The sequence below is a fragment of the Balaenoptera physalus genome (genome assembly GCF_965194825.1).
Source record: "Balaenoptera physalus genome assembly, chromosome: 2".
NCBI classification, from domain to species: Eukaryota; Metazoa; Chordata; class Mammalia; order Artiodactyla; family Balaenopteridae; genus Balaenoptera; species Balaenoptera physalus.
Window position 1 is genome coordinate 8,770,061 of NC_138883.1, and position 24,308 is coordinate 8,794,368.

General features: G+C 38.0%; 1 protein-coding gene across 6 annotated transcripts in view; it reads left to right on the forward strand.

The window, feature by feature from the left end:
• ATG2B (autophagy related 2B) overlaps positions 1–24,308 on the forward strand; it is a 70,794-nt gene that overhangs the window by 30,486 nt on the left and 16,000 nt on the right. For 5 of the 6 annotated variants that reach the window (XR_014260861.1, XM_082450710.1, XM_082450711.1 and 2 more), the window contains 17 exons: positions 104–246; positions 4,696–4,853; positions 5,250–5,422; positions 5,902–6,052; positions 7,044–7,243; positions 7,413–7,493; positions 8,662–8,768; positions 8,923–9,015; positions 10,215–10,285; positions 10,688–10,764; positions 11,011–11,214; positions 12,784–12,925; positions 15,175–15,377; positions 15,937–16,163; positions 17,354–17,462; positions 18,408–18,602; positions 19,414–19,515. Coding sequence is in view for 5 of the 6 variants with exons in the window: in XM_082450710.1 (XP_082306836.1) it covers positions 104–246; positions 4,696–4,853; positions 5,250–5,422; positions 5,902–6,052; positions 7,044–7,243; positions 7,413–7,493; positions 8,662–8,768; positions 8,923–9,015; positions 10,215–10,285; positions 10,688–10,764; positions 11,011–11,214; positions 12,784–12,925; positions 15,175–15,377; positions 15,937–16,163; positions 17,354–17,462; positions 18,408–18,602; positions 19,414–19,515 (2,436 nt within the window). In the remaining variant the exon portion in view is untranslated. The remainder of the gene's footprint in view (positions 1–103; positions 247–4,695; positions 4,854–5,249; positions 5,423–5,901; positions 6,053–7,043; positions 7,244–7,412; positions 7,494–8,661; positions 8,769–8,922; positions 9,016–10,214; positions 10,286–10,687; positions 10,765–11,010; positions 11,215–12,783; positions 12,926–15,174; positions 15,378–15,936; positions 16,164–17,353; positions 17,463–18,407; positions 18,603–19,413; positions 19,516–24,308) is intronic. The other variant, XM_082450712.1, reaches the window with a different exon arrangement.

Genomic DNA, 24,308 nt, shown 5'->3' on the forward strand with positions numbered 1-24,308 from the left:
GTATGGGTCGGATAAGAAGATGCTACTACTATTTTAAATATAAAATGATTATTTGATGCTTTTTTTTTTTTCTTTTTTTTTGCACTAAACTGTTATGTTTTAGATGGTGATGCCAGGAGACCCTGTAGAAATGACAGAGTTTCAAGATAAAGCAATCAGCAATTCTCACTATGTGCTGGAACTTACATTACCCAATGTTCATATAACACTGCCTAATAAAAGCTTTTATGAGAAGCTTTATAATAGGTGAGTTTAAACCCATTTAGTTGAATCTTTGGGATCGAACTTTCCTGTCTAACTGCCTCTCTACCATCCTACCTCCTTGTTTTCCCTCTTCCCCCTTTTCTTTCCTTGTTTTAATATTATCAACTATTTCAGTGTACTTTGTATGGTGTTGATTATAGAACTATTACCGTTATGATGAGCTATTGTCATAGCAGAGTTTCCTAACCAGTGTGTCTGGTAACTGGGTTTCTTGTGTGTGAGATGTATTCTCTCCATCCTAGGTTGGCTGGTTGCCCTCTGTCACCTTACCACAGAGTACTGAGAAAATATCTCTTTGTGTATAATGACATGAAAAGAGGTGGGATATACTTGTATAGAGGGCCAAAAGATACTGGTGTAAAGTCAGAGTCCTAGAGTCTTTGTACAAGGAACATCCTTTCTCAGAGTCTAAAAAAAAGCACCTTGTTAGAATCAGAAACTCTAACTTATAAACTTGTCTATAAAAACTTAAATTTATTACATTTAAATACCCTTAAACGTATATACCAAGCAAATATGTTGAAATAAATGGCATTCTAGAGTAGAAAGCTCATAGACTCTGAAGATCTTGGACGATTTACCTAGTCCCCATGAGCTCTATTTCCTCACATATAAATTGGAGATGATACTTGTACAGGCCTCAGTGGGTTGTTTGGAGCATTAAATGATATAACATTTGGGAAAGTTCTGAGAACAGTGCCTGGCGAATAGTAAGTAAGAATGTTATCATTCCCACCCACTCTGGCATAGCTGAAAGGTGGTCATGTGGGTTTCTGGAAAAAGACACGTCCTTAGTGTCTGTCATCGCTAGCTTCCCACATGTAAACAAGTCATCCAAATTTTTGTTAATCTTCAGAAACTGCAGACCGTTGTTTCTGCTGTAGATTTACTTGGTACCAAATAGGATTTGGATTTATACAGGATCTGACGTTTGGAAACCACTGATCTCTAGACTACTGTCCTTATTTTATAGTTGAGGTATCTCCCAAGAGCTAACGAATGTGCAAGGCTAAGATTGAGCAAAATGAAACAACTAGTTCAAGGTCCATCCCAGAGGTCAGAAGGGCTTCATCCATTTCTTTGTCCTTCTGCATTGATTGAACAGGTGGCTATTGGTTAGATTGCAGCATCAGAATAGTAAAACATACCTTAAACATTCCATTTATGAATATATGTTCATTTACCACTTCTTTTTAAAATATAGGACAGGGCCTTTTTTTTTTTTTTTTTTTTTTAGGGCAGGGCCTTTTTTTGATTACAAGCCACTGGTTAGAATTTTTGCTTAATGTATACCCAGAAGGCTTTGTCTACGATTCTCAGTTTCAGTTTCTTTGAAGTGGAGTGAAAAAATAGTTTCAAAACAGTCTGAGTGCAGAATCCTTTCAGGTTTTTAAGATTTTTTTCTCACTTCAGTCTATATACTTAAAAGTCATCAGTTAGCACAAGATTGAATTAAACTATGCTTACAATAACATAACAGCTGAGATGAGCAGATTTGGGGCCAAGCACGATTTACCCGTGGTGACTATGCAAAACGTATAATTCAGCTGGTGGGAGCAGAAGTTCTCAGGTGGGCTAGGGAGTTGTCTGCCAGCAGCAAGCAGGTAGCGTGTGGGGGACGTCAGTCAGTATGGCGGGCGGGTAGCTTAAGTCAGGGACCTGGAGAGCATCTGCGCATCTGGGGAGCTGGTTCAGGGGGTGTTGCCCATGAGAGTTTCTGTTCTCTCTCACCTGCCCACTTCTCTGTCTCTCAGGCCCCTAGACTTATATAAATACTGCAGTGTTCCCCGCTGTGGATCATATACATCATATATCTAAGTTAGCATGTGAATTCTTTGTTCTCTGTTTGGCTTTGTCTATATATACATTTTTTTTCTTTTAATTTTCAGACATTCTAAAACTTATAGGTAAGTTGCAAGTACAGTACAAAGAGCGTTTTTTCCCTGAACCATTTGAGAGTAAGTTGCTGACTTGATGTCCCTTCAGCCTTGAGCAGTTGAATGTGTATTTCTCACAAACAGGGACATTCTTCTACATGACCATAATTCAGCCATTAAAACGAAAAAATTAATATTATACATTAGCATCTAATCGTCAGACCCCATTCATGTTTTGCTAAATGTCTTAATAATGCCCTTTATTATACATAAAATTTAAAAGTATCTTTCTGAGCAGGAATTATAACCAATTCTGCCTTTACTTCATACATTTGAAATATTGGTTTATTCCTTCATCAGCTGGGTCTTTTCAGAAAGATAGTCTCAGGTACAGGTAGATTTTTTTTCTATGTCAAAAATCCTTTAGAATAGAATATAAAAAATATTCTACCTGGTTTTATTAAATCAGATATTTTTGAGCTTCTATAATGTTTCAAGCTCATCGCCACGGAATCATGGTGATGTGTCCTTAAACATCTTAAGTGGTTTTTTTTTCTTGATATTAGAAACATCATTCAGTGTTTTATAGTATTATGGTATCAAGACTGTGTTCAGACCAAAATGTAAATAAGGAAAAATAGTAAAATCATATGAAACATATTTTCAGGTCATATACCATGAACTCCAGGTTTTATTTAAAGTAATAGTTTCTCTTTAACCTGTGAAGATAAGAGAATGGTTGTAGGGAATAAGGTAAAGAAAAATTTCCTGAGAAAATTCTTCATTTTATACTTTCACTATTTATTCATGTAGGAATTTAGACTAAGATCTGGATTTAGACTCTTGTTTCTTTTTCTTCAATAAATTTATTTATTTATTTTTGGCTGTGTTGGGTCTCCATTGCTGCGTGCGGGCTTTTTCTAGTTGCGGCGAGCGGGGGCTACTCTTCATTGCGGAGCACGGGCTTCTTATTGCAGTGGCTTCTCTTGTTGCAGAGCACGGGCTCTAGGCACGCGGGCTCAGTAGTTGTGGCTCGCGGGCTTAGTTGCTCTGCGGCATGTGGGATCTTCCCAGACCAGAGCTTGAACTTGTCCCCTGCATTGGCAGGTGGATTCTTAACCACTGCGCCACCAGGGAAGCCCTAGACTCTTGTTTCTTTGTTCTGTGAGTGACACGCCCAGGGGGCAGCGAGCCAAGTGAGTACCACACAGCTCTGGGCATCGCTGTCAGTGTGTCTGAGGCGAGACACACTTCTGCCCTGTGTCCCTGGTATTCTTCATCCAGTGATGCTTCCAGAAAGAGACCTTTTGGGTGGGGATTACAGTCTACTGAGAGTGACAGTACTCAGTCCTCGTTTATACTTTCTAGGGCCTCAGAAGCTCAGGAATTGGCCCAGGAAGTTCCTAGACAAGTGGCTTCTCACAGGAAGGGCCCAGGGCTACATCATCGCTTGGCACCTTGATTGGTATTCACACTAGGCTTTATGACGAGTCTGTGCTTTTGGCAGTCCTTCCATGTGAGTCATCCACTGGTCCTTTCTTCAAACCTTCAGTGCCTGCCGTGTGACAGCCACTGTGCTAGGCACATACAAAGATGACTAAGACACAAGTCTTAGTCTAGGAAAGGGAAACAAGAAAATGGAGTAGAGTGTTACAGGTGCAGTGATTGCATTATGCACGTGAAGGATATGCTATGGGTCCAAGCCTAACAAAAATCTTTGTAGAGAACATTGTAAAGTCTCAGTTTTCATGACAACATAGAGGTGAGTGGTGGGGGTGGAGGTATCTGAGAAGTGACAAATATTTCTTTGAAAAAATAGGATGCGGTGGTAGCCTAGCTTGACATGTATCACCCCAGTAGTCACCAGTGCTGACTTGGCTGTTCGTCTGTTCCGTTAGTTAGAAGGGTTTCCTCTCTTTATTCCCTGTTCTGTATGCTTCTTCATCTCATGCAAACTTCCCAGCGAAGCTGTGCTTTCTGTGGAAGAAAGAAAAAGCAGATATCCCTAGAGAAAGTGAGTAATGGAAGAGAACTGAATTGGGAGCTGGACGTAATCTGGGCTCTGGTTCCACTTCTCCCACTAATTAGCTGTGTGACCTTGGGCGGGTCACTTAACCTTTATGACGCAGTTTCTTCAAGTGTAAAGGGAGAATAATAATTCTGCCTTGGCCGCCCCAGAGGATTGAGGGGAGTCAAATGAGACAGTGCCTAATCTGTTATAGTTTATAGAGTGTTCTCATATACGTGAACAGTCCTTTTGTTCTTTATGGGTTTCATTTTTAATAAACCTCCTCCTTTAAGTGCATTTAGATGTATGTAATTTGATGCATATAACACTGGTGAAACTGGGAGGATATCTAATTAGATATCTAATTGTCCAGATTCCTTTCTCACTGCCCTGACAGCCATAGCAGTTATTTTTCCATTGAAAAGAAATTCCATTTCACCATTTGGAAAATTTATTATTCATGTGACTTCTTAAAGGGATATTCTTTAGTTTGCCTTCGGTTGAAGTAGGAGTTATGTATTTATTTGTCAACTTTTGTCTTTATAGGATCTTTAACGATTTGCTGCTATGGGAACCAACAGCTCCTTCACCAGTAGAGACATTGGAAAATATTTCATATGGTGTTGGGCTTTCAGTAGCCAGTCAGCTGATTAATACCTTCAACAAAGATGGTCTTAGTCCGCTTAAATCTGCAGTTCCCTGTGGTAATATGTTTTAAATTTCTTCTGAATTAAAATGCCTGGCTTATCAATAAACAAAGTAGTAACTTTTTAAATTGATGGATTTAAAAATGTGTCTTTGGCATTTTCCACTTATAACTATTTTATAATATCTTTTAGTAATTTACAGTATTTCCCCACTTCTAGCTATTTATTAAGAATGTTATTAATTGTTATTTTTATAGTGATAGTATATTCATTTTCTGAAGTTCAGTGGTAAAGAGAAAGACAGTACATTTTTATTGTCATTACCAGATTCTTTGTAAAAATAAACAGGTTGTAAAATAAGCAAATATTCTTGTGATAAAGTTCAAGTTTGAATGCTGTTTTGTGTTAATAAGCTGTTAGAACAGCTGTAATTGTGCAATTTATTTCTCATAGATGAGGAAAGTGGATCTGAGGAAGAGACTTTGCAGTATTTTTCCACTGTTGATCCCAATTATCGTTCTCGTAGGAAGAAAAAACTAGACTCTCAGAATAAGAACTCGCAGAGTTTTCTGTCAGTTCTTCTGTGCATTAATCATGGATTAATGGCAGTGTTTACAGATGTAAAGGTAAGGATTTACAAATCCAAAGTGATTTTTCAAGTGCATCTTATTATAACTCTAGCATGATATACTCATTCAATAATTGAGGTAGTTCGAGGTTGTTTCAATGACTGATGAAGGTCAGTTTTCTGAGGCACACCACGATGACAGCAGCTTTGGAAATTTAGCTTTCGTGGCAGATCAAAAGACAAACATTATATGGACCTTCTTTTGGAGAACGTGCTGGTCCCACTCCTGAGGTGGTAACAGTAATTTATCTATTCTAAAGGGTGATGAAGTACCGAGGTTCACTTGGTAGAAGAGGCCCGGCCTAGTGTTTAATTATTCAGTTTTTAATACCACCATGTTGGCTGGTTCAAGAATCAGACCACTTTGCTGCAGTGTGGGAGATCCTCCTAACCTGAATCAAGGAGGAGCATCTCAAGGGTCCTTCTTACTTTTCTGCATTTAATTAATGACGTCTCTGTTTTTTCTGATCTTATTAGCAAGATAATGGAGATCTGCTGGAAAACAAGCATGGTGAATTCTGGTTAGAATTCAACAATGGTTCGTTATTTTGTGTGACAAAATATGAAGGTTTTGATGACAAGCACTATATCTGCCTTCATTGTAGCAGTTTCAGTCTCTATCACAAAGGTAGGACAAATGTTAAATATGTGTGTTTTGTTCACTTCTGGTTAGACGTGTTTAAATTTTGCTTGATAAAGAAAGTCTACTGAGAACAGAACTCTTAACATTAGAAATTATTTTCTGTAGGGTGTTCTGATTCCACTGGCAAAGTAATAATTATTGTAAATTAGAAGTTGACTTTATGTTCTTTTTTTGAAACAACTTATATTGTGATATAATTCACATACCATGTAATTTACCCGTTTAAAATATACATTTCAGTGGTTTTTAGTATTCCATAGAGTTGTGTAACCATCATCATAGTCAACTTTAGAGCATTTTCATCAACCCGCCAGAAGAAGTCTGCACCTTTGAGCTACAAACCCCCAGTCCTGCAGTCCCCTCTAGCCTCAAGAAACCACTGATTTACTCTCCATCTCTATGGATTTGCATATTCTGGCTGTTTCATATAAATGGTATCATACAATAGAAGGTCTTTTGTGATTGGCATCCTGACATGATGTTTTCAAGGTTAATCCAAATGTGTCAGTGTTTTATTCCTTTTTATTGCCAAGGAATATCCCATTTTATGGATATACCATATCTAATTATACATTGATCAGTTGATGGGACTTTACATTCTTTATTTTCTCTTAAGTGGTATTTCCTTTTGGTAACAAATACAGAATTTGCTCTTCTTTGAGCACATTCCTTGTGTTACTTTGTGAATAGAAATGAGATACTTGCACATTCTTAATGTTTATTAGATTTTCCTATTTAAATTTAACTTTTCTAGCATTTCAGATCTCAAATTTTTTTTTCTAACTTGGATAGTCACTTATACCAACATTACTAGAGGAGAATGAATTATTAATGTCAAGCTGGTTCTTGGTCATTTTGCCTCCAGGGTTATGTTATATTCAATGGAAGTACATGGGTTTTTGTTTTGAGTTACAGAAGCTCGTGAATTAATTTCAGATAATCATTTTGTTATCTTGTCACCTCATTGTGGATATAGGCATAGTGGATGGAGCAACTCCTTCTGCAGAAACACGACTGCCCAGTTCAACCCGACCGCATTGGTTAGAACCTACTATTTATTCCTCTGAAGAAGATGGCCTCAGTCGAGCTTCTTCAGATGGTGTTGGAGGAGACACTTTGAATATGCTCTCTGTTGCAGTTAAAATATTGTCTGATAAATCAGAGTCCAATACAAAGGTGTGTGTTTTGTACTTTTATACCATTAAGTACTTGCTGCTGATTTGATTACTAGTTAATAAAAATGATGGCATAAATGCAACACATTTATTTTCTTCGAAAAACTTTTCAAGTTTTGAACCAGAGGGTTATGCAGGTGATAAATGTAATGCTTCGTGTTACTCTGTAGGAATTTCTCATTGCTGTGGGACTGAAAGGAGCCACTCTCCAGCATAGAATGCTTCCTTCCGGGCTTAGCTGGCATGAGCAGGTAAGAGAGCTGTGATGTATATGTATTGATTTATTTTTTACTTTATGTTGATATATAATACACATCCTGAAAAGTTCACAAATCATAAATATTCAGTGCTCATCGAATTTTCATGAAATAAATACTCCTATATAAATACCACCTCTTATGTTAGGAAATAGAACATTATCGCCACCCCAGAATGTAATTGATTTTTTACCTTAAAGTTTGGTCCTTAAACATCTCAAAGACAAAGTTATGTTTTGTCATTAAAGGGAAGGGACCTATAGAGTGCCTGGCATAGAGGAGAATAAATGAGTGTTGACTTGCACTTATAACTGTATATTCTTTAAGTGCCATAATTTCAGAATTATCCCCTAGGCCAACAGTATACACTGAGGCATTTATAAGGAATTCTGTAATTAATTTCCAGTGTAATAACTGTATTTGGTTAATTACATTTTTTCAAAGGAAACTTTGGGTAAGAAGTTAACTCTCCTTTATATGAGAATGAAAACTAGCACACTATGATTCGTGTTCATTTTCCTTACAAAGAGAAACCTTTTCTTTGTGCTTGGAAAATAATAAATTATTTTAAACTTGAATGCTTTCAGAAACATTCTGAAACATAAAATATATAGAGAGAGAGAATAAATAGAGCAGGGGTAGAGAGATGGTTAGTCAACTGGCTGGCTGTAAGAGAGAGATTTAGCCTGACTTTTTTATTTAGATAGAAATATAGAGTAGATGTTGGTGAGAAGGACTGGTTTTCAGACTGATCTGGGTATAAATTAAGGAACAGGAACTTCTCCCAACAATGGGTTTTATAGAAAACCAGATGGAGAGTTTTAAACGGTCTTTGGCAAAATTTGTTTTTTTCAAAAGAATAATTCCAAGCAAAGTAATGTTGAAAGTATATTATACATACTTGGTTAGTTTCATAGGATATGATTTTTCCAAGATCTCTGTAGCATTGCAATTGTTCGATGGGCCTCTTCATTTCAAATTCTAGTTTGGCAAATACTTTTTGAAATGAATTCCTTCAAATGATGATTTTCTTTTAACATTATGATTTTCCACCAAATGGTTGTTTTTTTTGTGAGCTGTTTAATTTCATGTTGGTATTAAGGATATCATATCAAAAAATTTTTTTTCTAAAACAGGGCATTTTATATTTTTGTGATTATAGATTTTATACTTCTTGAATATTGCTGATGAACCTGTTCTGGGATACAGTCCTCCCACTTCATTTACGACCTTTCATGTTCATCTCTGGAGCTGTGCACTTGATTATAGGTTAGTTCATAAATGGAGCAAAACAAAGTTTTAGTCTTTAAAATTGTTGTGAGAAACATATGTAATTCAGTAGAGTTAAGGTTCAAAACGCTCTTTAAAGGGAGTTTCTCTTTTTGCAGCAGACTAATGTTCTCTTGTTTCTTTGTGGTAATAGGCCTCTTTATTTGCCAATCCGATCTCTTCTAACTGTTGAAACATTCAGCGTTTCAAGTAGTGTTGCCTTGGATAAATCATCTTCTACTCTCAGGTACCGTGTAAACCTCGCTGTCTACTAAATGCAGCTGTTCAGAACATACTGGCAGAGCTTTATCTCAACCCTTTGATTAAAGTCTCAATCTTTGTTAAAAGCAACATTCGTTTACTATTAGTCATGTTCCTTTATCCAAGTTTTCAGTTTTTCTTTCTCAGATGATTCGTCCCACCTCTTCAGTTCATTACTGTATTTCATTTTTAGGGAGAAAATTAATTCTTGAGATTGTTGGTTAACTTTTTAAAACATTTATATGTAAACTTCCCGTAATACCTGATACACTTTATTTTCCTAATTTAAACCTTATGAATTTGGGCATCTGTTAAAATTGCTGAAAATTTAAAATTGATTTAAGCAGATGATTTAATCTCATTTATGCCATTTAAATGTTTCTAGTACTCATAAACAGTGAGTTTTAAAGAAATGTTAGGGACTTCCCTGGTGGTCCAGTGGTTAAGAATCTGCCTTCCAATGCAGGGGACATGGGTTCGATCCCTGGTCGGGGAACTAGGATCCCACATGCTGCAGGGCAACTAAGCCCCCACCACAGCTAGAGAGCCCACGTGCTCTGGAGCCTGCGCACCACAACTAGAGAGAAGCCCGCACACCGCAACCAAAGACCCCGCATTTTGCAGATCCCATGTGCCGCGACTAAGACGCAACACAGCCAAGATAGATAAAAAAATAAAGAAATATTAAAAAAATAAAGAAATGTTAGGCGACATTTGTAAGTTAGAAACTGCATATGACTTTGATCATATTTATATCAGAAAGAATGGTACAGCTAAGTATACAGTGATCATGCAGCCATATATTCAAGGTTAGTTTTTTTTTTGTTTTTTTTTTTTAATTATTAGCACCTTTAATTATTATTTATTTATTTATTTTGGCTGTGTTGGGTCTTCGTTTCTGTACGAGGGCTTCCTCTAGTTGCGGCAAGCAGGGGCCACTCTTCATCGCGGTGCGCGGGCCTCTCACTGTCGTGGCCTCTCTTGTTGCGGAGCACAGGCTCCAGACGCGCAGGCTCAGTAGTTGTGGCTCACAGGCCCAGTTGCTCCACGGCATGTGGGATCCTCCCAGACCAGGGCTCGAACCCGTGTCCCCTGCATTGGCAGGCAGATTCTCAACCACTGCGCCACCAGGGAAGCCCCTAAGGTTAGTTTTTTAGATCTTGATTTTATCTTTTTTTGGCCCAGAATAATCTTGGATGAAGCTGCTTTACACCTGTCTGACAAGTGTAATACTGTCACTATAAATCTGAATAGAGGTAAGAGTTAAAAAACAAAATCTGGGATAGATGAATCCTCTTTTATTTTTTGCATCTGAATAGTTTTAAGCATTTTAACTCTAGAATAATGCCAGTGAACTAAGGATCTTGTCAATCTGAATATTGTAATACCAGTTTGTAATATCAATAACATTGGTGAAATGCATCAAATTATATATACTCTTGTTTATTTAATAGAAGGCAGATTTTGTTTCTAACTAAAAATAAAGTGAACTGTAGGATTTTTGTAGGATGAAACTATGTTTCCATTACATTATAAGTATTTGTAGTGCTGCCTGCCATGAATTTTAAAGAAACGCTAGTTTTATTAGGTGTTTGTTGGATAAGCATTTTTTGAAAGTTATACTCAGATATTTTATTAATTACTTAAAAAAATTTTAGATTATGTTCGTGTGATGGATATGGGGCTTTTGGAATTAACCATAACTGCAGTGAAGTCTGATTCTGATGGAGAGCAAGTAAGTTATTAAAATAAATGGATACTTTTATTTAAGTCCTTTGTTTTATAGAAGAGACTAAAAACAACCTGAACTTACTGTAAAATTATTTTTCCACTTACCTAATTTTAGTCAGAAATAGATAAAATATTTTAAAGTTAAGATTGAGTTATTATAAATGCATGTTTCCTATGGCAAGACAAATTATCATATTACATTTTATTTAATGTAAACCTATGCAAACATTTTTTTCTCTTGTTTTGGTAGACATTTTTATCCTTTTTTCCGTGTCCTGTCCAGACTGAGCCACACTTTGAATTACACTGTTCGAGTGACGTTGTCCATGTTAGAACGTGCTCGGACTCTTGTGCTGCATTAATGAATCTCATTCAGTACATTGCAAGCTACGGGGACTTACATGCGGCTAACAAGGCGGACGTGAAGCCCGGAGCCCCACAAAGAAAGATGAAGGTACAGCTGCCAGCCTCATTCATTAGAACTCACTCACCCCCACCTCATTCCAGACATGCGAGTGAGCTGTACATCGGCGAGGTCTTCTTGACAGTTATAGGGTAGAAAGGAAACTTTGAATAATCATCTATCTATTCTTACTTTCAGGGTGATGGGGTCTAGAAAGGTGATTCCACGGGCCTTTTTGGAAAACCATTCTACTGTTTGATGCTCTGTTTCAGAACATTAATCTTCTCAACCAACATACATTTTCCCAGACTTAAGTTATTTTCATATGTCCTCAGGGAAGAAAGAAAACATTTATCATGTGAGAGTCTGTCATATGCAAGTTGTATGTAAAAATGCTATGAGAAGGTAGATGGCAGGAATTAGTATTATTACCAGAAGACTTATTTATATGATATTATCTTTCATATTTGTTATCTACAGTTCTATCCAGTTTTCAGTATACTTTCTCATACGTGATTTCCTCTTACCCAGTGCAGTTGAGAGGTTAAAGATTATCATCTCTGTTTAGTAGATGAATAAGTTAAGACCCAGAGAATTTAGGTAATTTGCCCTAATTAGTAGCAGACACAGCAACAATACGCAGATATTTGGATTCCCAGTTCATTGCTTTCTTATGCCCCCAGCTGTCACCTCTCTGCCCTCTCATATGTCCAGATAGAACAATGTCCAGTTTGTTTAGCATTTACTGTTTTTCAGTCTTTTTATTCTTCTTCATGGCCTCTTCTGTGAACAGAATTCTCAGTCCCCTTAGGTCAATAGATCCTTCAGTAAGGGTCTGACAGGCCTTGCATTATCTTTCGTTCACGCTGATCTTACACCTCATTTGTGTTATGCTTCTGTTTTTGTTTCCTTGCTCCTGCTGTATTCTCCCTGATACAAAAGTGATTTATGATACTCTGTCTCTACTGTTTCTTCTCTTTTGTTCTCCAGTTTATTAAAAGTTATTTTAAATTATCCCTTTCAAATGAGATCTTTCCATTTTAGAGTCATGCTGACATTTTAAAAGCATGGTTTGGATTTAATGAATCCACGATTCACTAACAAAAATGGTTAAGCATCAGTGTTGGAATTGAACTCCACAAATCACCTTTTAGTAGATTTCCCCTCTCATGTATACCCCCTACTGTCTTTAGGTGTCTATTTGTTCCAAGAAATGAGGCTCTACCTACAGTGGCTTTGTCTCAGAGGGTGAAGGTCATGGCAGCCATCATGTTTGAGCAGATCAGACTCTCTACAGAGAGACCCCCCCTCTCCCCCAGCTTCACTGCAATGTTTTCCACCTTCCATCTCTTCGAATGTATTCAAGATTCAGTTCACTGTGCCGGCTTTGAGATGATAACACATTTATTTCTATTTGCCAGTAGTTGTTGGGGTGAAAATGCTGATACTAAAGACTTAAAATGAAAATGTAACACCTGCTGAGAGAATATAGAAAAATGATGTGTTCCTGTTTTTGGTGTTTTTGTGAAATGTAGTATATTTCTAGGACAAAATAAACGTTGAGTAATTTGCTTTTTAGAGCATTTTCAAGTTGATTTTAATTAGGGTTTTTGGCTGTAGGTAGATTCCGCTGGTCGGTCATCCTCACGTGGTCCAGTACTTCCTGAAGCAGATCAACAAATACTACGAGATTTGATGAGTGACGCTATGGAGGAAATTGACACGCAAGAGGCTGCTGCGTCTGTAAAACCACAGTCTAATGGTGAGACAGACCAGGACTTCTTCCTGGGAGCTGTGATGCTGTAGTTGAGGCTGCCATTGTTTGTGTTCTTACAAGTCCTCAATAAGTAGCTCACTAGAGAAAAGACAGGTCTGAGTGTTGGTGGATATCTATTAGTCAGTCAGCTTGTGTTTACTGAATGTTTAGTAGATAAATAATACCGGCCAGAGTGTTGCGGGGGGGGTGACAGATAAAGTGGAAGACAAGGCTTATGTTCCCTGGTAGCTCATGGTCTAGTGCAGCAAACTGGCACTGAACCAGACTGAGGCTAGTGCTTAGAACCATCGAGAGGTGATGTAAGAAAACACTTCAGAATGTAGTGTGCACTCTAGTCACTGGTTGGAAAGGATCTGGAATCCCTTCATTAGACTTCAGTGAAGATGAGATGAGTTGGCTTTTAAAAAGTGTGTAGGACCTAGGCTTGTAGAGGGGAGAGAGAAGATAATCTTGGCATGGTCACTAACATCAGCAGAGGCCCAGAGGCGTGTATGAGCCTTAATGATCTAGTAACTCAGGCTATTAATACTGGAACAAAAGTTCCCTTCTTGTCGAAAAGAATTAGGCAGTAATGTTAGATAAGCAGGGAGGAACCAGACAGTTAGAGAGCTTTAAAGCCAAGTGGAAGCATCTAAATACTTTGAAGTATCTATCTAAAAACATTTTTTTTTTCTAATTGGCTGAACATAGCTATTTCTATATGTTGTGAGATCTTAATTTTTAAAAATTATTTCATAGTGTTATAGAAGTTTAGCATTCAGTGTTGCTTTCATTCTAATTTAGAATAAATTAGAGCTAAGGAAGCAAATGGGAACTTTTAGCTCCCTATGTACTAACATTATTTGTAATAAATGTTAGCAGCTAACCTCCTCATGTGGGAAAGAATGTTTAATGAATATTTACTGAGCAGCTTCCACACACAAGACCCTGTACTGGACACGGAGCACTTACAAGGATGGGTGGGCTCAAAGTGCTGCCGTAGGAGAATTTAAAGTCTAGTCTGTGAGCTTTCCGAGGCTAAGATGTCGCCGTACTCATCTTAGTGTTCTTAGTTCATATCACAGGGTTTGGTTTGAATGAATGAATGGAGAAAGAATTAGTGAGTCTATGGAATTCCCTGGCAGTCCAGTGGTTAGGACTCCATGCTCCCACTGCAGGGGGCATGGGTTTGATTCCCTGGTCGGGGGAACTAAGATCCCACATACTATGCAGTGTGGCCACAAAAAAAAAAAAAAAAAAAAAAAAGAAAAGAAAAGAATTAGTGAATCTAATATATAATATAAATGTATAAAAAATATATGTTCACATACAGATTTTTACACACATGCAGCCTTTTGTGAACTTCATATTTTGAAAGCTACCTGAGAACAGGTGTCCCATTTGGGTATCCAGCTCCCCCGAGGAGTCTTTTTATTGCTTGGAATCATTCCCTGGCCTAAGACATGCTTGGCAACTGTTTCCCCCACCCCTTCCCTGAGCAGAGACTTCCTATAGTTTTAGGTGAGACGCTGCTAGATGTAACTGTTTCCCCTCCCCTTGCTATATTGTCCAAGGAGTTTCTTCCAGAACTCCACCTACAGCACATAATTGTCAATATGAAATTCTGGCTAAAATGGAACTCCAGTCCACACTAACTAGCTGCTGTTGAATTCCTGAACTTCTCTGACACTAAATAACTAAGAGGAGACTGTCTGTAACTTTATGAGTCCATCATTTACTGTTTCTTAGAAAACTTCATACTTACTAGTCTTTTTATTAGTAGTCAGAAGGTTATTGTAAGAAATAAGCGAGATACTGTTTTATAAAAATTTTTGGCTGCGTTGGGTCTTCGTTGCTGCGTGCAGGCTTTCTCTGGTTGCGGTGAGCGGAGGCTACTCTTTGCTGCGGTGCACGGGCTTCTCATTGCAGTGGCTTCTTTTATTGTGGAGCACGGGCTCTAGGTGCGTGGACTTCCTTGGTTGCAGCACATGGGCTCAGTAGTTGCGGCACGTGGGCCCTAGTGCGCACGGGCTTCAGTAGTTGCAGTGCAGGGACTCAGTAGTTGTGGTGCACGGGCTTAGTTGCTCCATGCCATGTGGGATCTTCCCAGACCACGGATTGAACCTGTGTCCCCTGCCTTGGTAGGCGGATTTTTACCACTGCGCCACAAGGGAAGTCCTAAAATGCTTAATAAATGTTATTGTTGTTGATGTTTAAAATATGCCAAAATTGAATGTTGTAATCTTTTCACCTAGGTGTTTTGGATGAAAAATCTCAAATTCAGGAGCCATGTTGTTCAGACCTCTTCCTGTTTCCTGATGAGAGTGGAAACGTGTCCCAGGAGCCGGGGCCCACTTACACCTCATTCACACACCACTTGATGAGCGATGCGGTGACAGGCGTGCCCACAGAAAACGACGACTTTTGCATTCTTTTTGCACCAAGAGCAACCATTCAGGTAGTAAATTGATGATATAATTAATGTCTTAAAATAATGTTATAAATTGAATTAACCAAAGGGCACCTGAAAAGATTCTTTAGGTTTTGTTAACTCTTTACAGTTCAGAATTACTTCCTTTTGTAATTTACTCTTGAGACTTTGTAAATATTTGTTATACTTTACTCTTTTTATGAACATCTCTCAGAGACTCTCTACTTGCAAAGTCCCCTGCATTGTTTATTGAACTGCAGAGGAAGTACGTAGTAAGATACCTCTTCAGGGTTGTGAAATTAAATGGCAGAAAGGAGTTCTGTACAGAGTTGTTAACACAAGAATTGGGAACAATAAGATGTGATTTGTGATTTGTGGAGTGATTCACATAGAAGAGAGAGTTCATTTTATTGTTAATAAAGCAGAGTATCTTATGTGATGATCATCGTCAGTATTTATTATTCCACTTTATATATTGAAATTATTAGAAAGAATGCAGAATCAAGAAATCCCCTTGAGATGCGCACCATAATCATTGGTTTCTACTTAAATAAGAGAGTATGTGTTACCTGTTCCTTTGTCTTAGGAGAAGGAAGAAGAACCAGTTGTAAAAATAATGGTTGATGATGCGATTGTGATAAGAGATAATTATTTTAGTCTGCCTGTTAAGAAGACAGATACGAGCAAAGCCCCGTTACACTTTCCTATTCCTGTAATTCGGTACCTGGTTAAAGAAGTCTCTCTTGTTTGGCATCTTTTTGGAGGAAAAGATTTTGGAACAGCCCCTCCTGCTTCTCCAGCTAAAAGTTATATGTAAGTTAATTTCTACATAAGTTTATTTGGCAGACCAATATACTTTCTTTGTTGCGGCACATGGGCTTCTCTAGTTGTGGCACGTGGGCTCAGTAGTTGTGGCGCGAGGGCTTGGTTGCCCCGCAGCATGTGGGATCTTAGTTCCCCGACCAGGGATTGAACCCGCGTCCCCTGCATTGGAAGGCGGATTCTTAACCACTGGACCACCAGGCCAATATATTCTTTTCACTAAAAATACAAAGAATTTATCCTTTTAAGAATTATTAAGTAATATTAAAAACTGTAATTTAAATGTTACTTTTTTAATGTTAAAGTTTTGCATTTGAAAACTTGTTTGCATTCTTTGTATTTTTTTCCTAAAATACGATGACTTAAGCCATTTCCATTCAGCAAAATTTTTCGGGTACCTACCATGTGCCAGAGCCTGTGTTAGAGGCACATTCATTAAAATGAATACGACCCAGACCCTGTCCTAAGTTCAGAAGGGAGAGAGAGTCACGTGAGCCAGTGAGGGCGACGAAGTGAAGTGTGTGCGTCAGGAGGTGGGGACCACGCGTGCCCCTGATTCTCTAGCACCCAGTGGGGTGCCCAGCACAGAGTGGACACTGCTGAAGTACTTGTTAGTGAGAGCGTTATTCCGTGGTTCTAGAAGGGAACTGGATGGAAAGTCGAGGCAGAGACTAAGGGCAGAGACTCTCAGTGGGGTGGGGAGGGTCAGGAGAGGCTTCACGGGGTGGGAGCCTTTGGCACAGCATTGTAATGACTTTTTCTATTTAAAAATGCTTTTAAAAAAACTTACAACTTTACTATAATTCTTTTCCGTGTTAATTGGAATTTCTAGGACTTGTCTTCTGACTCTCAGGGGTTTCTGAAGTAATAAGGAACTTACAGGGAGGTCTCATTTCTAAGTTTATCTTGTGATATGCACACCAGCATCATAGTTAACGTTTTCTGTAGTTTTAAATATTTAGCCAGTAGATGATTGCTGTAACGGCAGTAATAACATTTATGTTCTCAATGTCTCCAAGGGATAAAAGATGCGGTTTTGACTTATAGCAATACAGTTTGTGGCAGTGTTTTGCTAGTTCTGTAATCTTATTTTCTTTCTCCATCCTGTTATTTTTTCTAGTGTCATTCCTTGCCTTTCTTCGACTATTCCTTTAACAAAAGGTTTTATTTTTCATTTATAGTAGTCCCCACAGCTCACCTTCTCACACACCTGCAAGACATGGACGTAATGTGGTATGTGGGGGAAAAGGAAGAAACCATGACCTTTTAATGGAAATACAGTTAAGCAAGGTAATGTGACATTTTGAAAGGAAAACTCCACCGAAGTGGGAGCATTAGTGGGCGTTCTTTGGTTACTCCTTGTCCCCTCCCCCAGGTGGTCTTGGGGCATAAGTGGAAAAGTGCAGGGGTCTTGTATAAAAACTCTTGCCTCTTTTTCTTTCTCAAATATTCTGAGAAAATTCAGGGTTTTTGTTTTTGTTTTCCCAGGCTACCCCTAGAGCAGTGTCTCTCAGAGTTGAACAAGCATCAGAATCCCCTTGAGGGCTTGTTAAAACACAGGTTGCTGGGCCCCAGAGTTTTTGATTCAGTGGGTCTGAGGTAGGGCCCATGAATTTGCATTTTTAATGAGTTCCCAGGTGATTGTGATACCACTTTACCCAGGACCGCGCTTGGGGAACCACTGCACTGGAGTATGTCTCTGGGAAGGCCTGCCATTGGATAGCACGCAGGTCTCAGGTCCTTTGTGAGCATCTAGAGACCAGCAGGCCAGGCTGCCAGTGCCACTGATGCAGTTAATTCTGTCAGCTTGTCTGGGATTGTGCCAAGGGTTGAATATTAGGGTGCTTAGCATAGAAATAGTGTAGTGATGACAGCTCCATATACTTAATTGTATCCTTGCGCCCTTTTGGAACTTGAACCTTGCCTCCAAGCAGTTTCATAGGTATGCAAGATAATAATTTTATGACTTATGCCTGTTGAGCGTTTTGCTTGAAAAGGATAGGGATTTTACCAAAGTCAAATAAGAAATGTCAGTCAGGCTTTTCCTTGTATGGTCCTGTACACGTGGATTAATAAATAAATACGTGAACAAACGTAGGAATGTTATGCTGTTCTCTGAAAGTGGAATCAAAAGCTGAGAATTCAAAGAAAATGAGTGATGTTTTACATTTTAAAGAGAAAATCTGATTTAAATAAAATGTAGAGGTTGTTCTGTGTTCTTTCTCTTCTGTAAAGGTGAAGTTTCAGCATGAGGTTTACCCCCCATGCAAACCAGAATGCGAGTCTAGCCTCCTGGAGCACCCGGTCTCCCGGCAGGTGTTCATCGTGCAGGATCTTGAAATTCGAGATCGTCTGGCAACATCACAAATGAATAAGTTTTTGTACCTGTATTGCAGTAAAGAAATGCCTCGAAAAGCTCATTCCAACATGGTAAGATTTAAAACTTCATATATTTTGTTGTTGTATTAATTTCAGAAAAGTATTTTTATTTTATCTAACTGCAGAAGATTTATTTTAGATTAGGGAAAATTATGGGATTTTTTTTCCTCATTTTTATATGAAAATCCCTTTTAAATACGCGGCTTAAAGTTTTGTTTTAAAAATTATCTTGCATGTTGTTTCTATAATTGCCAATATATCAATACCTGAGGAAAACCAGAAGTCCATAGTGATCTACACAAAACACTTACACAAGGAATTCCCTGGCGGTCCAGTGGTTAGGACTCTCACTGCCGAGGGCCCTGGTTCGATCCCTGGTCGGGGAGCTAAGATCCCACAAGCCACATGGCATGGTCAAAAAAACAAAACACTTAACACAAAATATTGAAACGAAATTGTTGGCAGTATTCCACATTTCTAACTTTTAAATGTTATTAGAATAGAAATGTTTAGCTCAGGACTTCCAGAAGAAAACGTCATAGAAGTTGTCTTTGGAATATGGGTCTATGGATTAGCTTCTGGGGCTTAGCAGACTTCTTTGAGAGTGCGAGTACAACATTATCATTTGCGTTTTTTCCTCTAAAGAGAATTCATATCTTTCATCAGATTCTTGAAAGAGTGTGTGACCCAAAAAAGTTAGATTCAGGATTCTAAGGAAAGAGGGTAAACAGTTCCACTTTTTGTTCTGATATAGGGACTAGATATAGGATTTTTTTTCCTCGTTTTTGCTTTTCTTTTTTTAATGAAAACAATGTCATATTATCACTAGGGAAAAAATGTGTTTGTCTGTCTCATCTTGTAGCTGACAGTGAAAGCATTACATGTGCGCCCGGAGTCTGGCAGGTCACCACAGGAATGCTGCCTCAGAGTGTCACTAATGCCACTTCGCCTCAATATTGACCAGGTTTGTATTACAAGCATAATGCATGGAATTATGATTAAATATATATCCCGCATTCAGGATGAGAGATTTAATTTAGTAGAATTATGTTTATTATGATTTAACTTTTATGGAAGTTGCATAATTAAAACAGACTTTTGCTGGTAAAGAATAGGGCAAATTCATTAGCTGTTTGGAATCTGAATTATTAGTGAATAAACGTTATTAGATTTTGTCCTCCAGTTTCCTACTCACTGTCTACGTGACATAGTGCTTAATACCTGCTTCTCACGTTCTCTGATCTTTACATACATACTCCTAATGCAGATATACGGGTATTTTCAGAGGATGAAAAGACTTCTCGATACATGCTATTGAAAGATATAGGGGATTGTAATCACAGCATCTGGAAGAGAATTCCTTCTGCCCTGGGCACAATGACAGATTAGTAAATTGGCCCTTGAACAGGTCACAAACAAAGCAGAGATTTATGGAAAGAGGTAAAGAAGTCCACTTTCCTATATTCTAGCAAGCACCCCATCAAATGATCCTGGGTTTTGCCTTCCCAGAGAGCTGTTCAAAGCATAGTTGGTGTTTTACAAGCTTTGTTCGGTGTATGAAGATGTGATACTTGGTAGTGGTGCACTGTAGTGAAGAGTGTGGGTTTAGAGTCAGACCTGGGCTTAAATCTAATTTCTCTTTTACTAACTGTGTGGCTTTTGGTAGGTGACTTAATTTCCCCAAGCCTCAGTTTCTTCACTGATAAAATGGAAAAAGTAATAGTACATGTAGCGTCATTTTGTTAAAAATGAGGATTAAAGGAGACTGGTGTATGTAAAACATTTAGCTTGGTGCCTGGCACACACTGTTAATGATCAGAAGTGTTAGCTGTTATTATTAACTGAAGGATATAACAACTGCAGAAAATAAATGGAGATTTTATAATAATCTGCTTTTGAAATAACAAAACCCTCCCCTTATACCTTATATATTGGTGTGAGCTCAGATTTGGAAGTAGAGTATATGTGGGGTGGTATTATTTGTTTGATTAAATAACATTGAATAATGTCGATTCATTATTTAAATAAGTAATAGATGTATCAGGAATAATCTAAAGTAATATTTATATTATAAACAAAATATAGGCATATCTCAGAGAAAATGTATTGTGAAGCACAGAAGTTTAGCACAACTTTATGTTAATATTTGTAGCTTCTGAGCTGGGTCAGTCTTGCCAGTGAGTATTTTAAATTTATGTTTTCTCATTATGAGAAGAATATCTTTTGAAACCCATATTTTAATTTAATTTATCCGTATTGACCTAGTAGGAATATGATGAAGTATTTATGGGAAATTTGATCTGTGAAAATCACCAGTGTGAGCAAGAATTTGAGTGAGATTTATCTTTATGGCATGACTTTACCAGACTTAGCAAGCCCAGTTTTCTTTAATAGACCTTTTCTTTAATGTTGAGCTTAATTTCTTCTGTAGAACTATAAAGCAATATGATTTTAAAATGGAGAAATATTAACCTTAGCAAAAACAATCACGGAAATAAATGTTATGACTAAACTGAGGAGGAATGGGAAATAATTCCCCAAGATATGGGATCGAGGGAAACAAAGCCATGCTACAAATATATATGCCTTAACTAGGAATATTATGATACAAAAGAGTCCTTTATAGTTTGTGTCTTCTAAGATTGACATACCATACCAAATGGTCATCTGAATAGAAAGCCAAATATTTGTGTTCTTTAGTTTTTCTTTTGAAAACATATCAGTTGATGAATGAGAATGCTTTGAGTAATATTTTTCTTACCAAGCATATCTCTGACTTCATCTTCACTGGATCATAGACAGTAAGTATGAAAGCAACGTGTAGTTTTTTCTTGTTTCTAAGAAGCTAGCTGCATTGCTGTTGAAACTCGGTGCAGTTGCTTGCGAAGCGCAGCGTACCTGTAGGGCAGGCAGGACACTAGGCAGATCGAGTGATTGCCATGTAGGGAGCTAAGTAGATGATGGAGGTTGTGTAACTAGGCGATTTGAGATCCGAAATCTGAAGGGGCCGGATTTCCTGGTCTGGTGTTCATTTTAGTATTGAACTGCCTGGAAATCTGTGTAGGGAAGATATGTTAATTCCAAATCATTTGCTGAATGCCAGCCTTGTCCCAGGTCTGAAGTAGGATGCTGGGAATACAAAGAAGAAACATCCCATCCTCAGAGATCTCTGTTTAGTGGGGAGACAAAAAGACAAATGACTTTAACACCCAGGGATGAAGATAGGCATAAAGATGTGTCCCACCAGGAGAGGGCTCCTAAGCCGGGCTGGGAGTTTGGAAGATGAGGGGTGAGCAGTAAAGGCTTTCTGGAGGAGGTGACAATCAAGCTGGGTCTTAAGGAATGTAAAATTATGAATTTTTATAAAGGCGTTGAGAGCCTAATTCAGGTTGTGAGATGCAGTGTTGGGGGACAGGTGCTTGGCTGCGGCTGGAAATGATGAAGCAGTGCCAGTTGGCATGTTTGTGATTTTTTTTCAGCATCACCTGAGCATGACATTGAAAGCATTTCTTTCAACACCTTAAGTCATATCGCACCGTTAATATCCTTTACCATAGGACCTTAAAGCTAGAAATAACTGTTTTAGAGTGAAGGTTTAACATAAATAATAAACCATATTTTTTAAAGTTTAAAACTTGATTTTATTGAAGTATTATTTGCATATAATAAAATGCAGAGATTTTAGGTGTACAGTTTGAGCTTGACAAATATTTCTTGTTTTGGCTCTTAATGAATAAAGCTGTTATGAAATTTGTGTACAAGTCTTTTATGGACATAAGTTTTCAGTTTTCTTGGGTAATTATAAACCGCATGTCTGGGTCATAGAGTGGATGTGTGTTTACCATCATAAGAAGCTGCCGAATAGTTTTCCACAGTGGTTGTACCACTGTAGGTTCCCATCAGTAACAGATGAGAGCAGCAGCTGCTTCACACTCTGACCAAACTTGGTGTTGTCTTTTTAACTTTAGCTGTCTTACTTGGTGTTCATTTTGGTTTTAATTTGGATTTCCCTGATGACTAATGATGCTGAGCATCTTTTCGTGAGCTTATTTGACATTTGTATATCTTCTTTTTTGAAGTGTCTGTGTCTTTCTAGTTTTTTTTTTTTTAAGTGATTTTTTTAAATTTTATTTTTTATCTGTTTATCTTTGGCTCTGTTGGGTCTTCGTTGCTGCGTGTGGGCTTTCTAGTTGCGGCGAGCGGGGGCTACTCTTTGTTGCCGTGTGCGGGCTTCTCATTGCGGTGGCTTCTCTTGTTGCGGAGCACGGGCTCTAGGCACACGGGCTTCAGCATTTGTGGCTTGCGGGCTCTAGAGTGCAGGCTTAGTAGTTGTGGCGTACCGGCTTAGTTGCTCCGCAGCACGCGGGATCTTCCCGGACCAGGGATCAACTCGTGTCCCCTGCATTGGCAGGCAGATTCTGAACCACTGCACCACCAGGGAAGTCCCTGTGTCTTTCTAGTTTTAGAGTTAGGTTGTTTGTCTCATTGAGTTGTAAAGAGTTCAGCATAAATACCAAAATCAAAAATTTGGAGAACATTTTGAAAAGCTGATGATTAGTATCCCTTTGTCTGTTTGTAGTAAAAATGTGTAAAAACCACTGTCTCTTTAGTCTTCCCTTTTTTGTTTTTGTTTTTTAAATAAGAGCACATTTATACCTGGAATTTTCTCTTTGTTTTTTTTTGGAGGCAAAACATTCATAGCATTAAAATATCGCCATCTGGTGGCCAAAGGATAACATTTTATATACTATTAACTGTCAACGTGTAATATTTGATATATGTAAATATACACATATATAGTGATTTATAATAAATGTATGTAGTGTAAATAATATATAAATATATACATAAATACGTATGTGTAAAGCATAGTAATATAATGAACGGTTCATGAACTTACTCCCCAGCTGCAGAACCAGAATATTTCTAATACTGTTGAAACCGCCTGTTTGTTCTTCAGTCCTAGCCCTCAGTCTCCCATATGCCATGTTATCTAGAAAAATACCTTTCTAACTTCCATCATTTATACTTCTGACGAGTGTGATCAGTACTAGATCGGATCCTTTGGAATTGCCAGTCAGGCACTTGGTGTGCTACCACTTATTGTGACCCTGTATTTCACTTTCACATTGCGGTTTGGTACAATATTAATGTTTTATATTAATTTAAGTTTTTTAAAATGGGAGGGAAGAGTAAGAAAGAACAGGCTCAGGTATTTAATTTTCATATTCTCCAAAATGGATTTGTCAGTCTCAGTAAGGCTTAATGAAGCTGCTAATAATGGGCAAATGTGGCTTGCATACACATCACCAAGAACGGTCCATACCATAGAATTTCAGAAAAGACCACACTGACTGGGTGATTTTATTTATTTTCAGTTTTTTATTTTGAATATCATGTCTAATGAAGAAAATGTTTAAGGCACTATAACATAGTGGTAAAAGCAGAAATAAGACATTAAGAACTTTTAAGGCACATCTGAGTATCCAGTACATGCTAGCTGCTGTTATTGTTTAGTAATATCACCGCTACAAATTCAGAGTGAGAACTAATGCCAAAAGAATGAGACTACTATATTTCTAAGAAAACCAAAATGTACTTTGATTTAGAAATAGCAGTTTAATTTCTAACTTATCTGGCTTAATTTCTGCATCTATAAATTAATTTTCTCAGAGTTGTGAGAATTAGCAAGGAAGTGTGTGTGTGTGTGTGTGTGTGTGTGTGTGTGTGTATGTGTGAGAGAGAGGGAGAGATTGA